Source organism: Erythrolamprus reginae, chromosome 3, assembly GCF_031021105.1.
Source record: "Erythrolamprus reginae isolate rEryReg1 chromosome 3, rEryReg1.hap1, whole genome shotgun sequence".
Lineage (NCBI taxonomy): Eukaryota > Metazoa > Chordata > Lepidosauria > Squamata > Dipsadidae > Erythrolamprus > Erythrolamprus reginae.
This window is the reverse complement of record NC_091952.1, coordinates 55,331,366-55,347,631: the sequence shown is the minus strand read 5'-3', so window position 1 is coordinate 55,347,631 and position 16,266 is coordinate 55,331,366. Positions and strand designations below refer to the sequence as shown.

Below are 16,266 nucleotides of genomic sequence, written 5' to 3'. Positions count from 1 at the left end.
CCTATGGGAAACAATGTTTTGTCTTACGAACCTTTTGTCTTACGAACCTCCTCCTTGCACCAATTAAGTTCGTATCATGAGGTATTACTGTATTTGTTGCCAGTATTTTTAATCTGGCCAATTGGCCATCAATTCTGTTTGAAGGATATGTGCACAATAGCATAAGCATCAAAATGTGTTAGGAGCTTGATCTTCTACATGGAAGAAGAATCCAAAATCACCTGTGAAACCGATATCCTGTATTCTATGACTGGGCTGTGAAATGTCTTCCATCCTGCTCTTTGAAGTTCACCAACACTAAGAAGATAGGTCAATTATCTCTTTGAATCATGCAGGATGGCATTTGCTTCTGGGTTTGAGAGTGTTAATTCTTCACTTACCCAACCACTTCCCTCCTGTGTGCTAATAATGTCCCATGCTTCTTTCTTTCACAATTGGGCAGCAAGAGTGATCCAGGGAAAGAAAAGAGAAAGCAACTTTATCATGGCCTGGACAATGGCTATATCCTGGCAATTTATCTGCCAGCTCCTGTGGAAGGAAAGCTATCTCACTTTCCTAGCAAGACCAGTTTCCTCTTGGAAAGAAGAGGATGCCTGACTGACACCAGTTCAGCACTCAAAATCATGCTGAAGTTATTCTTAGCATAAGGAAATGATGCAACAAGGAATTTATCCCCTTGAAGGAAGTTGGATTTCCGTCCACGGGTATTATCTAAGCTCTTGTGCACTTCATTCATTGAACCAATTTGCTGCATGCATGTTTAGCTGAAAAGATGGGTAACAAAGAATATTTCATGTCAGCAGGTCACAAGGTCTTCAGCTTGATGGGATTTACTTTGAGCATTTGTTCATTAACCATCTGGCCTGCCCAGCACTTTGGGCTGGTGATCTTGAAGTTGGTCCAGTCTGCTCCATAGATAGGGAGCTATCATCTTACAAAAGTCCTTAGACACTTAGCCAATCTTCATTTATGACTTGGGGAACTATAACATTTACCTGGCTTTCCCCCCCAAGGCAGTTTACTAGTATAAAATTAAATCAAAATAATTTTTGAATATTTTAAAAATATTATTACTTGCAATAAAAAAATATATTTTCCTCCGTGATTTGTTAGATTTTTTAAAATATGTACAGAACACTGTTCAAAAAATGTGTCTCTTTGCCTCCCCTTACAACTTGACTTATTGAAGTCTAGACCACCAGCTAAAGAGCCCATCACCTCATTCCGCATATGCAGAAAGGGATTCAGATCCTTAAAGTTTGACTTGTTTGCTATCTGCTGTGATAAATAGAGCATTGCTTGAAATTCACCAAAGCTGCTCCTTTACATCATTGGTTCTTCCTAATTTTAGGATCTCCATTTGTCACTGGACAAATTTGATGCTAGCCTCATCTGTGGCAGTTGCTCTGCCTTTCCCCCCTCAGCTTGATGTGGTAATATGCTGTTTTTCAACTGAGTTTTTCCATAAAACACAACAGTAAAGCAGAAGAATTTCTCTGAGTCATGTGCAAACGGAGAAGATTAAACCTGAATAAACCAAGAAGGCTTCTCTCTGACCTTATGCTTGGAAAACCAGACAAAAATTACCATATTTTTTGGAGTATAAAAGGCACCTCCCCCCAAAGGATGAAAATTTGGGTGCGTCTTATACTCAGAATGTAGCTTTTTCAAACCTTTCTCTCTCCCCCCCCCCCCAGCCCTGACATGACTTTCCTGACTCTTGCAGGCTTTTTCATTGCAACTCCCAGCGAAGGAGGGTTTTTTCCCCTCCAGCCCTAAGTCTATGCAGGCTTTTTTCATTACTACTCCCTCCAAATAACGTTTTTTAAAGCCTTAACCAGGGGATAAAATAATGTGCTGAAGCTGATCAGACTAAGGATGGTAGACAAATGAATACCTGGAAGGCAGATTTTTCCGCCCTATTTTCCTCTCCCAAAACTAAGGTGTGTCTTACACTCTGAAAAATACAGTAAATGAAAGTTGATATTCGAGCTAATCAAAACCGGATTCTTACTTAAGGAAGAGACTGATAACAATTGCAGACAGTCAAATTGTCTTTCAAATTCTAGCTCTTGTATTTTGCAAGCCACAGTTAATAATACAGAAAAAGGAACAGAGACATTTAGGAAGTGCAAAACCAGGACATTCCTCAGAGTAGAAGACTTTCAGAAGATCCATGCATGTTTCTGAGCAGTAGCCTACAAGTTGATAACTGTTTATTGCAACAACATCAACAACAAAAAAGAAGACTCCTAATTGTGATCACTATAGAAAGATCTGTCTCATTCTTGGAAAGTTACTGTCAGAGTGGGATGTCCATGACTTGGAGACCATCTCGCCTTAGCTTGTACAGGCTGCATTGTTGTGAACTGCCCTGAGTCCTTGGAGAGGGGCGGCATATAAATCTAATAAATTATTATTATTATTATCATTATTATCATTATTGTTGTTGTTGTGGCGTGTTTTAGGATTGCGGTCCTGGCAGCCGTTTTTCCTTATTTATAAATATGTTGTATGGAATTCTAAAATTACTTGTTGTTTGAAACTGAAAAGTAAGGAAAGATGAGGGAACAGGAGTTATAGGAAAAAAGAAACAAGTGATTGGGGGAAATCAGTTGAGGGCCTGTTCAGATGTGATCTAGCCCTATGGGTTGTGATGGGCTCCTACGGGTACAGTCATGTACGCAGAACTGGTAGAAAAATTTTGAATCCCCCCCCCCTTCTGGGCTCTGGGTATGTTATTTTCTATCACAATAAATGAGGGTGAATGTGTATAATTTTAGAAGAGCTGTGCATGTGTGTGTGTGTGTGTACATATACATACAGTTTACATAGTAGATAATGTATATTTTGTGTGCCTGTGTGTAATATGTATGTACACATATGGCATATATAGAGAGAGATAATTACATAGTATATTTTGGATGTTCAGTAATAGTAAATAGATAGGGAAATTGTATCTCTGAGGTGAGAAGAGGCCAAGCAACCTAACCCTTGACGTGAGTGACATCAAGTTGGCCACCTTTAAGCCAGTCACATGATATTTAAGCCATCCCTGGTCACATGATCGGCAAGCCACTCCCACCTGGTCACATGGCCAAGCCACACCTACAAAAAAAGCCATGCCCACAGCGTGGCAGTAAAAGTTTTTGTAGCCATTCACTGCTTACGGGCAGCCTAATAAGGGATTACAGAAGACATTGCATGTAACCTGTATTCGAGGAGATGATATCATTTTGAGGAGCAAAATGGGAAGGTGATTTGTGATGAAAGATCAAAAGAAAACAAGCCACGTGCAGCCTTTCCAGGAAGCTTGCAGAGCTCAACTGGTGGATAACTGCTTTGACTTCAAAAAGCACATTGGGAATTGAGTCATAGAAATCTGCAGGCAAGACAAGGATATGCACGGTGCCACTTCTCATGTTGCTTTTCTGGCTGTCGCTCCGAGTCCTCGGAGAGGGACGGCATACAAATCTAATAAATAATAATAATAATAAAATAATAGTCCTTATATCTGTTTGAAGAACTCTGGGAATTGAGGAGCAATTTGTTATATCCTGGACATCAGTCTCAGAAAGCTAAACAGAATGATAGAATATGGGCGTGGTGGGGGAACATGCTTGAGTATGCTGTTTAAGAACAAAAACTTTGGGGCTGACAGATTATATTGAGTCAGCACTAAGGTTTCCAGTGCGGTATTGCCCATTAAACGGCAGTAGCTCATCAGTGTTTCAAACAGGAGTTGCTCTTTTAGCCCTACGTAGAGAGCTGCTGGGTCAGAATCTGGAATTTTTGGCATACAAAGAATGTCCTCTTATCTTGTGTTGCAGCCTCTGCCCAGTTATAAGAAGAAACAAATCTTTATATGTGTTTCTGAATTTGTTTGTTTTATACTGCTTGACCTGAGCTGTTCAATGTAAGGGCAAAATTGAGGAAATAAGTATTCCACTCCTCCATAAGTAGGACACCACTTGTTATTCCATTTGCCAGGAAATCTGGTGTTTTTCTTTCCTATGATAAGAGCATTTAAGAAGTTGGGAAGAAACGATTTTGAAGATGAACCAGAGCATTAAAAATGGGATGGCAAAAGAGGCATTTAACAGTCTCCTGGAAATTGCCCTTAAAACACTTGGGAGCTTTGGGCTAGACCAAGGCTGATGGGACTTAGAAGTTAATATGGATGGTGGCCGATGAAGAAAGTTAAAGAATTCTGATAATAGTTAAGAAGAAAGGAAATGGTACCACTTCACTAGAATGGGAAGTTTATTGAAAACGTTACCATAGCATTTGGCAAATAAACAGCAAACACTTCTCAAACTTGGCAACTTTAAGGTGTGTATTTTAACTCTTAGAATTATATCCTGTGATTGCGGAATTAAAATTACCCAAGTTGTGAAGCACTCATGCACATTCTTTGCCTAGAAACAGCTATATTCAATTGTGTTGACTGCACAGGAGAATGAAGACATAACTGACAGATGTAGGTCCTGTATTGCTCTTTCCTTCGGTGTTTGTTTGAAAAGACCAGTGCTGAATCCATCAGGTGCAAATGGCAGAAAGTTTGCATGCCCAAAGTGCCAAAAGGCCCAGTTTGAGAGGGTGAATCATTCTGTGACCACAATTGGACCAGAATTCCTGTTGCTAAGGAAGACAATTATTTAGTCCAGGTGTTCCTCAGCCAGCAAAGCTGGGAGTTGAAGTCCACAAGTCTTAAAGTTGCCAAGGTTGGAGACCCCTGATTTAGAAAATTTCATCCAATTTTATTTTTACAACTTTTTTTTTGGTCAAAGCTGCTTTGCGAATCGCTAAGGTTGTTAAAGTGAATTGCATGGTCATTAAGCAAATTGAACTTCCTCCATTGATTTGCTGGTCAGAGTCTGGTTTAGAAAATAGTAAATGATAATTCCCATAACCTAGGATTAGGCAACCATTATAAGTACATGCCGGTTGCCTAATCCTAGGTTATGGGAATCATCATTTACAACTGCAAGGACCATTCACAACGGACTTTTTTCCAGTGGCCTTTTAACAGTTACTAAATGAACGGCTGTGAGTTAAGGACTACCTGTATACAGATTCCACAGAACAGTGCTCTTTTGCTGGGATCTTGAGGAAATGGACAGTAAACTTCATGGATTTGGCTTTTCTTTTTGTGTGATTTTTTTTGTAAAAAAACCCAATTCCCCTGTTTTGCTTGCATAACCTCCCCTCCCTTCCCTCTTTAGGACTGGGAATATTTGGTCTTGGAGAAGCTGAAATGGGACCTGGTGATGGTAATAGCAAATGACTTCCTGGATCACATTCTCCATCGGCTGTCGCTTCCTCAGCATAAGGTGCACTTGGTAAAGAAACACGCCCAGACCTTCATTGCATTGTGCGCCACAGGTATGTTTGTGTTTGAAAGGGTGAGCCTCTCTGGGAGGGAGAAGCAGATTAATTTATAAACTTTGAAAAGAAGAGACCTTGTTTGATTGATAGCTGTAGTAAACTGATTTTCTTCAAAGAGGTCAAGGATCCCCCATTGATTGTAATCTGGTTTCTGTCTCTGGAGAGCAGGGATGGTTAATATTTCAGGTTTAAGTGTACCATTATCTATAAAAATGAAATATGACATCAGTGATCCCAAAATGATAGTTTGCATGTTAAGGACAAATTTCGTCCTAGAGGTTTGTTCACAGAAGCATTTGGCAATTGGGTTCCATGGTAGACGGTTGGTCACAGGTCACAAAATACTAATATTTACCACCATCTCTAGATGTCACCCACTCGTGATACTTTCTGAAATCCCAGCTTACCTTTGCGTTTTTAATGGAGCAAAAGGATACTCTTTATAGAGAAAGCAATCTACCATTTAATTTTATAAACATCCCGTTGAGGCTTCATAATAATAGCAATAGCACTTAGACTTATACACCACCCCATAGTGCTTTACAGCACACAATCAACATATTGCCCCACCAAATCTGGATTCTTATTTTACCAAGCTCAGAAGAATGGAAGACTGAGTTAACCTTGAGCAGGCCTCCAGTGTGTGGGCAGAGTTTGCTGCAATACTGCTTTCTAACCACTGTGTCACAATAACAATAATAACTTGGCTGACAGCAACCTGTATCAGCCATCAGCGCCAGTCAGTAATATTTGCAATACATTTTAAATATTCATTTGACTTGGTGCTTCATATTTAATGAATAAAATAATGATGAATGATGTTGATGCCCAAAGTTACTCTTTAAAAACCTCATCTTCTCATTTTTAATTGGCTAATTAATTAACATACCCTCCTATTCCCATTACAAGACAGTGAACTTGGTGTATTTCATGAGAGGTACCGTGAATATGTTGGTGGCTATAGGTCCCCATATCAACTGCTTCTGCAAGTGTTTTTTCTTACTTAAACATTAGTGTCCCAATTTTGCATTGCTGACATTTTGAAATGAGCTATCTGGTCAGGAATAAAGCAGTTTAAATATTTTAACTAATGTTGAAAGATCTAAGATGATGAATTCCTTTCTGAAACATGAAACCCTAACCTGGGCTGCTTAGTTTTATTTTGCTTGGTCTTCTATCTTAAAATATCTGCTTAAGTTTCCTTTGTGGACATTGCTCTTTGCTGAATGAAATAACGAATGAATTCATCCCTCTTCCTGCTAATACCCCTTTCTTCTTTATTTGTAGATTACACCTTTGCTATGTATCCACCATCCATGATTGCTACAGGTTGCATTGGAGCAGCAGTCCATGGCCTCTCTACCTCATCTGATCATTTTTCTGGCGAGGCACTTACTGAGCTGCTTGCTAGCATTACTGGCACAGAGGTGGTGAGTATCTTGCTTGGAGGAAATAGCATGCAAAATGGGAACTAGATTTCCCCTAACCTTTTCTCTCTAGAGTCAAGGAAAGCTACTGTGGCTTCTTCCCTTTGCATTCCAAACTGGTTCTTGTTTATAAGATGGCCTGAAAATCTGGTATTAACAGATGGCATTTAGCATCTCCTTCAGAAACCACCAGGCTGTCAAATCATTTCTTAAGCCTCTAATTGATGATTAGAGACATCTGCCTCTTTTCAAAAGTTTCTAATGACAAAGCTTTCGAGCTGCCAAATCAAAGCTGATGATCCAGTATTACAGCAACAGCAACCTAGATAGTAAAGACTCAAGTACTCAAATCCCAAATTTCTGTTGGTTAATTAAAACATCTTACAACAATAGCAAAAGAAAAATATAGCAACAATCAAAGCCCAAATTGTTCTATACATCATAAAATTAGTCACACTAAACCAAGGCTATCTTTTTTAGGAATGTGATAGATGGTGAAAACATCTAGGCAAATAGAGAGAACTCTTTCAAAAGTCATTTTGAAAGATGGTACTGATAGTGCTACACAAACAAGACAAAAGGGCATAAACTGAGACTGAAACTGACTGTAGAGTTGCAATTCAGAGAATTAAGGAGAGATTGGACAAGATGCTGAGGAAAATAAAGCCCATGTTTTATTGTTAAAATCTTGTTGGTAGATTCATTCATCTATTATTTTCACTTTTTAATTTAAAGTAAAATTCTCAGAATTCAATAGGAATTGTTGTGAATTACACTCTTGCCCAAATCTGGATTAAATATATTTTATTCTGCAAGGTATGTTTGAAGTATGGAAGTGGAGTTCATAAATTCCCACCTTTCCAACATATGGGTATAAAAACAATTCTAGGTAGAAAACATTACAATTACAAAAGATGAAAATAAACAAAAGTCCACGGAGAGGGGTGGCATACAAAATAAATAAATAAATAAATAAATGAATGAATGAAACAAAAACCCTACATCATCTTGTTAATTGTGCAACTAATATACATAGGGATAGAATTAGCTACTTTTGGTCTGACTTCCTTCTGTGCATGGAAACTTCACTTAGAATCATCTTTAAAAATTCCTCTATTACCTTGTATTGCAAAATTTAAGGCATAGGTACTCTACCAGTTTCTTCCTATTGGGTTGTTCATTATGCCCTCTTTTTATTAAAATAGATAGAATTTTAAGAGCAGGAGAATAAGTTCCTGTGATCATGTCTTCTTAGATTTTGGACATAGTAGACCTTCCAGCTCTGTTTTTCCTGACTATCCTGCCTGTCAATATTGTACAAGTCGTTATGCTAAGTTTCTATAGTCTTTTATCTACCACAGGACCTGTTATTAAATTTCCATGCCACCCATTTCACTGATACAGTAACTGTGGTCGGCTGTTCAAAAGTTATGTTTGGAAGCCTAGAATGAAGTCGTGTCTGGAACAGCAGATGCGTTTTGAGAAGCCACAGATGAAAGGAGAAATGTTGGAGCCTAATTCGGCAAGCAGAAGCACTTAACTAGTTGTTTCAGATTCTTGTTCGGATAACTCTAGAAAAGTTGTCATTAATTTTATACATATATAAACCACTCAGTTGCGCCTCTGACATTTTAAAGATTACTTGATTTGGGAAAAGATTTTATATGCAGCCACTGACCGTCTGCCACTTGTCACTATATCAGTGATGGCGAACCTATGGTTCATGCGCCACAGGTGGCACACAGAGCCATATCCGAGGGCACACGAGGTGTTGCCCTGCATCAGCTCCACTACATAACTGTGTACTAGCAAGCTGATTTTCTTTTGGGCAGTTTTCACTACCCACTCTTCAGGAAAGTCTCCTGAAGCCTGGGGATGGTGAAAAACTGCCCACAGGCCAACCGGAAGTTCAAAAATGAATTTCTGGTTGGCCTGTTGGATCATTTTTCGCCATTTCCAGGCTTCAGGGAAGCTTCTTGAACTTGGGAACGGTGAAAAATGGCACAACACATGGACTGGAAGTTTGTTTCAGAACTTCTGGTTGGCCCGTTGGATCATTTTTCTCCATTTCCAGGCTTCAGGGAAGCTTCTTGAACTTGGGAACGGTGAAAAATGGCACAACACATGGACTGGAAGTTTGTTTTCGAACTTCCGGTTGGTCTGTTGGATCATTTTTTGCCATTTCCAGGCTTCAGGGAAGCTTCCTGAACCTTGGGAACGGTGAAAAATGGCACAATGCATGGATTGGAAGTTTGTTTCCGAACTTCCAATTGGCCCGTTGGGCCATTTTTTGCTGTCCCCAAGGTTCAGGAATCTTAGAGGCTCCAGTGAGGTCGGTGCACACGCATTGGGGTGGTGTTGTGCAGATGTGTGGGGGAGCACAGAGGCTGTGCAGAGGCGGAGGGCATAGACACATGCAGGTGCATTAGCACCCATGTGCCTACCCTTTGGGCACACAAGGCAATAAAGGTTCGCTATCACTGGACTATATTATTAATGTGGCTGAGTCTTATTTCAGTTGCAGCCCTGTGCAGAAAGCCTGTGAGCTTCAGAAATGGAAGACAGTAGATCCTTTCTTTGCCTGGTCAATGCAAAGATTACATGGCTGTCCCTGGAAGACATCTGCTCTCCTGGCAGGCTTCCTCTCCTTGCTCTGCATCCTTGGATTCCCAAGCCTGTGCTGCCTTTTCACTGTTAAGCCAAAACAGTTGTGACTCTGCAGCACTCAATGGGGTTGCTATACAAATTGGCTGTTCTCTAAAACCCAACAGCTTCTTTCTTGTTGTATTGTGGCAGCTTCTGACCTACCACTGAGTTCATGATTGCTGGATATTTGCAGATGGTTCTTCCATTGATTGTTTTTATCTGATGCTCCAGATTAGTTATTTCTTTTCTTTTGCACACTGTAAAACAGGAATTCATCCAAACAGATAGAGGTTGAAGATTAGGTTGGTGTAGGCTGTTTATTATCTATTCACATGGGTCAGTGTAGTATTTTTGCCCCAGGCAAATATGGAGTCTAGAGAAGTATACTTTAGGTGGCATTCCAGAGCCCTTCCGGGTTGCCTTCTCAGGTTGCCAGGAAAAGCAAATTTGACATTCTGAATTATTTATTTATTTATTTATTTATTTATTTATTATTTAGATTTGTATGCCGCCCCTCTCCGAAGACTCGGGGCGGCATACAAAATACTCTGTTACATGACTCAAAGCAACAGGGAAAGCAGTAGCTGGTGAATTGTGCCTGTCTTGCAGATCTAGTAGAAAATTGCATGACAACCATGAAGTGAAGAACATGTTTTGCTAAGATTTTTGGCTTTTTGCCCCATGCTTTCTGAACGGTCCAAGGCCAGCTGCTCGCAAGCTGCTCTGTGAATGAGAGTGAGTCTGGAAATCAAGTTTGAATGCTGAGTCTATGAGCAGAGTTGATGGAAAACAGTAAAGGACAGGTGGAAAGTGGATAGAGGATTATGAAAGGCGAACATCTCATAAAGAGAAGAAGTGAGGATTTCAAGACCCCGTAGTTAGTTCTTGCCCGAATTGGAATGCCATGTTTTTATCTTGTCAGTTGGGTTTTACTATCCTGTGCTTTTTAGTTTCTTTCCTGATTTTTGCATCTTTTGAGTTTTTGTCTTCTAACTGAAGCTTGTAAAGTAGCTGATATTTTCTCTTTGCCTTCTTACTAGGCTTTAGCTTAAGATCTTGTGGGTAGAGGTACCAAGCAGAGAATTTAATTATTTCCAGTAGTTTTGTTTTATTGAAGTTTTCTATTTTGTTGAAAATAGCCTTTCAACCTGCTTTTTGCCTTTATTTATCTATTATTTATTTATTTATTTATTTATAGTGAATCTTGAGCGCTGATTGAGATTTGTAAGAAGATGGACATACGTTCTTCCTATTTTTGAATGACCGTTTATCCTGAAACGTCATCAGAAACAAGTTTTAAAATTTTGAGACATTTTCATTCTTTTCACTTGCTTAGTTTTTAAATCATATAAAAATTATAAACAATGAAACAGATTCATAAACAACAAAGAAGAGGTTAGCATTTGGAGGACCTGTACATATACTTTCTACCCCTTTCAGCTTTCACACCTGCCTATCCACACTCCCAGTTGCATTTAATTCTTAGAATTGCCAATGCCTAGTGTCTCTTGCATACAGTTCACTAGATATATCAGATTTATTTATTTATTTATTTATTAGATTTGTCTCACAACAACAATAAAACAGTATACAATAAACAAATCTAATATGTAAAAAATATCTTAAAAACCCATTATTTAAAAAAACATACAACACAAGCATACCATACAGATGTCTTAAGATGTTAGAGCGAACAGTCAAGAATATATAGGTGCTTTCAATGGTCATGATGTTTGTAAATAGCAGTCCCAAGTCATGAGAATCTAGGACATGTTTTATAAGAAACAGATCCTTGATCTATCCAACTCTATATTACTATACACTGAATGGCAAACAGGGCTTCAGATCAGTTTTTAAAACATATCTCCCAAAATACCAGACATTGCCAGTGTGCCAGCAAAGGTCCACAAGGCCAGAATAGGAGGAAAAGAGAAGCTAAAATTATTTATTGCAATGTTCTATTTGAGTATCATTGAAGTTAATTGAAGACGTGTGAGAATGTCTTGAAGTAGAACTGAAGCAGCAGAGGATATTTGAGATTTAAGCATTAGTCACAAAGGACAAGCCCACCTGCGGCTACTGCTGCCTCACATAAATCCCTTCCAGTTCCCTCAATTCCTGCAGGAGTAAATTAAAAGACAAGACAAAGCAAAAAGAGAGAGGGCCTTCCTTCATGTAAATTCTCCCTCTGCTTCAGCATTCCTTTCCTTGGTGGGAGTGGGGTTATCATTTCAGTCCATTTATTTTTTTTCTCTGGAGAGAGATTTTTTTTTGTCCACTAAGCTTGATGTTTGACCAACTGAAAGTTTATTCTTAGTTCACTGGCAATTATGGGATCTGGATTATATATCGAAATAGGAATAATTATTTCCTACAGACAATTGTGTTCATGCTTTATCATTAGAGTTTTGTCTGTTGGAGCTAGAAGTAAAAACATACAATAATCCCTTTCAGAGAAGAAACTGACCATGAGACATCCAACATTCTAAATTCTATCACAATCCTATAATCAATGTCCTTATCATCTGCTTGCAAGCCGGCCAGATGATATGGGGTGGGCTTTACCAAGCTTTTGATGGGTGTTAAAAGAGGTTTTAGAGGCCACGATTACTGGAACTGTCTTGGAGGGAAAGCTTGGGTGTTGCTATTTTTACTTGCCACATCCTCTGTCAGATTCTAAGAACCATCAGAGGATTCTTTGTAAGATTGTATACAGTAGACGACAGGATCCTGCGAATGGAGCCTGTTGGGGATCCACTCAAACCTCTAAGACTTGCAGAGAATCATTGTGTTTTGGGCTACAGCGAGAAGATGGCCCTTCGTCTTTATAGCAGGAGATGCAGCAAGCTCTACTTAGGGCTTACCACTATGATTCATTGCAGAACTGAAGGGGTTTCCTAATTTCCCTGAGAAAAATTGTTGCTGCGTATAGGCCCTCCAAAATTGAAGGTCAAGATTTTCCCTTGCATTAAGATAAATGCAGTAACAGTAGTCTCTGGAGAACACAGGCACAGGCCTTCTAGCACGTTCAAATTCTTGGGAGGCGGAAACTTGAATGTTTCAAATATTATGGTAATACTTCTCACTAGATAGCTCACCAGCAATGTGTATTTCTAGCAGTTATAGCTCTGCATTCCAGTGCAAGACATAATGCAAGTGTGTCTTTTTTGTGCAAACATTGTAGAAATGAGTTGCAGACTCTTTTCTTGGCATGACTTCCTTAGTTCCCAGTACACCAGGAAATACTTCTTTGAGGGAAGTACATTAATGTGCACATACATAAATAAACAATTAGCAAATATTTAATTGTAACCATGCTGAATTCTTGTACGTTTGCAACAACTTTTGATCTGTTCTTCGGCTGCATGAAGGCCAAAATAGAAGAACAGTACAGTGTTCCCTCGATTTCCGCGGGGGATGCGTTCCGAGACCGCCTGCGAAAGTTGAATTTCCGCGAAGTAGAGATGCGGAAGTAAATACACCATTTTTGGCTATGGACAGTATCACAAGCCATCCCCTTAACACTTTAAACTCCTAAATTACCATTTCCCATTCCCTTAGCAACCATTTACTCACCATTATTACTGGTACTCACCATTGAATAAGACACTTAGTGATCCTGATATTTATAAACATAATTATTTATTAACAATAATTATTTTTTTTGTTATTTATTTGCAAAAAATATTAGTTTGGCGATGACATATGACATCATAGGGTGGGAAAAACTGTGGTATAGGAAAAAAACCACAAAGTATTTTTTAATTAATATTTTTTGAAAAACCGTGGTATAGGCTATTCGCGAAGTTCGAACCCGCGAAAATCGAGGGAACACTGTACTACCCCAGCATTCTTTGCTCATTTTGTTCAAAAATCAGACTTGATTTGGCTATTTGGAGTGACCTTACTTCAGATGATAAAACCATGAATGGCCTAAGATGGCCATATATTACCAATTTCTATACAAATCTCAAGGTAAACTAGCTAGTATCAGTTGCATTTATTTGTCCCTGGTAGTAACTTTAACAAATCAGTTACTGATTGTGCTTCTCCCTTGGAACTTTCCAGGGACAACGTACCTAACATAAATGCTTCAAATATTTGAAAATGTTTGGTCGTATTGAAAAAAGGCATGAAGTGTGCAAAATGTGGACATGAGCAACTCTTCTTTGCTCCTCTCCTCTTTCAGGACTGCTTGAAAGCTTGTCAGGAACAGATCGAAGCTGCCTTAGCTGACAACCTGAAACGGATATCCCAGCCTCAGCAAGAATATAACCCCTCCAAGAATACAACTTACCTGGAGAGCCAGGAAGTCAGTTTGACCAGCACACCTACGGATGTCACAGATGTCAACCTGTAACGAGTCCTCTTGGTGACCACCACCCAGTTCTCAGAACGAAAAGGGCCCCTGGAACATTTCTGCCATCACTAATTAACTGAGGGGATTTCCCCAGTAGATACCATATTGCTAATAAGACTGGGTTGTAGTGGACTTGGGTGGGACTTTTGCAGTAAGACTGTTTGTTGCTAGCCTGGGTTTCCAAGGATCAGGACAGCATTTTGGGGTAATTGAACCAAACTTAAAACTTGGGAAGGGTGAGTGAGCATAGCATCAGTTCGAAAGATTCATCAGTTTGGGTCGCTTCATTGGTGGGGCACTGTTGATATCCTGCTACTTTATCTCAATCTTCGCTACATGCCTATTGCATGTGAGTCAAGGGAGAGAATGCACTTTCATTGCCTGAATCACCTTCACTTTCCATGTCTTGTTGACATTCACCTGAAATTTCCTTGGTTAAAGCTGTTTTGCTCAGGCTGCCATTGGCGGGCATTATAAGAGCCCAAACAATATATAGCGTATAGCACTGGAATCCCTTTCCAGCTTCACTCAGTGCCAAGGATGTCTTAATTGTTTGAACATTTAGTGTAGCACGATCCTTGAGCCCTTCATTTGGGAATGAGTGAGGGCAGGGGGGAGTGCTTGCTTTTTGTAGGTGCTTATAAAGGTGCTGCTTGTCATAGTAAAAATTTGGGGAGGCCTAAGGGATAAATTTTACTTGCACCTGGTTGCCTTTGCTTATTCCTGTGAGATCTATGAGCTGCTTTATTTATTGTAAGAATTAAATCTTGTAAAACTGCAGAATTTAAGGGACATTAGCAGTCTGGTCTGTCCCACCTTGCCATACAAAATAGTGCCTTAATATTCTTTCCTCAGTCTCCTTCATACCTCTGGGTTGCTTACTTTGATTAGCCATTGTAGAAGTCATTCACGTTCAGAGTACACCCAACACTTGCTGCTATACTTGTATGTAAAAATCCTTCTTGTCTATACTGCCAACCCCCTTTTAAAAGGCAGGCAGGAGAACTGCGTGCAAAGGACGTATGGAGTGGGAGTTAAGTATAAAAATTTCTAATGCAATTACCTGCTTTTGTAAGGGGGATAAAAGATGAAAAATGTTCCCCTGTGAGTTTACAATATGATGAGCTACAGACTGCACTGGTTTTGAGAATTAAATCCTTGATTGTTCAAGAAAAATGGGTTGGGTTGTTTCGCCCCTAAATGCTGCTTTTATGAAAGATCACTTTGAGAATTATTAAGCATAGGTGAACTATAGTGATGGGAGCAAACTTTGCATTTGAGTTCTAGTGGTAGTTCATTCCTCATCCCTCTAGCTTTACAAGAATAACAAGAGTTGGAATCGACTGTGGAGGTCTTATAGTCCAACTCCCCTGCTCGAGCAGGAAACCCTATACCAGTGATGGCGAACCTTTTTTCCCTCGGGTGCCGAAAGAGCGTGTGCACACTCTATCGTACATGCGCAGGTTCCCACACCGATAATTCAATGTCTCGGGAGGGGGAAAACAGCTTCCTCCTGGGGGCCCTGCTGCAGACCCTCTGGAGGTTGGAAATGGCCTGATCCCAACTTCTGGTGGGCCCAATAGGCTTGTTTTTTCACCCTCCCCAGGCTCCAAAGGCTTCCCTGCAGCCAGGGGAGGGTAAAAACGCCCTCCCCCATCTCCCCGGAGGCTCTCTGGAAGCCAAAAACACCCTCCCAGAGCCTCTGTGCAAGCCAAAAATTGATTGGCCAGTACACATATGCACGTTGGAACTGAGCTAGGGCAACAGCTCACATGCCAGCAGATATAGCTCCGCATGCCACCCGTGCCATAGGTTCGCCATCACTACCATACACCATTTCAAACAAATTCTGATCTCTTTCTAAAAACCTCCAGTGTTGGAGCACCCACAACTTTGGAGGTAAATCATTCCAATGATTAATTGTTATGTTTTAGAAATTTTCTTCTTAGTTCTAGGTTGGTTCTTTCCTCGATTAGTTTCCATCCTGTTTCTTGTCCTGCCTTCAGATGCTTTGAAGAATAGGTTGACGCAAACTGAGGCATAGACATCCCCAGCAGGGAGAAGAGGCAAGTGACAAAAAGTATGTGGGGACACAGGTATGAAAGGGAAGAACTTGGATTATGAAGTCATGAAATTTTTCGCCATTTTGGCATTGTGATTGTGAACACCACATATTTACCGGAAAAAAGGCTTTTTATTTTTTATTTCCCCTTTCCCTATGCTTAGCCTGGTTATGTCATATTCAAAGTGCCATCAACATTTCTGATAAATGGAAGTCTGTATCTATTAGAATTTCATACAAGTTTGGAAATGAGGAGAATGCATTTTAGATATATGTGTGTGTGTGTGTGTGTTTGACAATATAATATTCACTGTCACTTGAAATTCTGTTGTTAGGACAATTTTGGTATTTTACCATATTGCAATAAAATATTCTCGAAACTG

The 16,266-nt window shown here is 39.7% G+C and overlaps 1 protein-coding gene across 4 annotated transcripts in view; it reads left to right on the top strand.

The window, feature by feature from the left end:
* CCND3 (cyclin D3) overlaps positions 1 to 16,266 on the top strand; it is a 99,570-nt gene extending 83,304 nt beyond the window's left edge. For all 4 annotated transcript variants that reach the window (XM_070745397.1, XM_070745398.1, XM_070745396.1 and 1 more), the window contains exons 3-5: positions 5,226 to 5,385; positions 6,676 to 6,818; positions 13,651 to 16,266. In XM_070745397.1, coding sequence (XP_070601498.1) covers positions 5,226 to 5,385; positions 6,676 to 6,818; positions 13,651 to 13,821 — 474 coding nt within the window. In that variant the 3' untranslated portion in view covers positions 13,822 to 16,266. The remainder of the gene's footprint in view (positions 1 to 5,225; positions 5,386 to 6,675; positions 6,819 to 13,650) is intronic.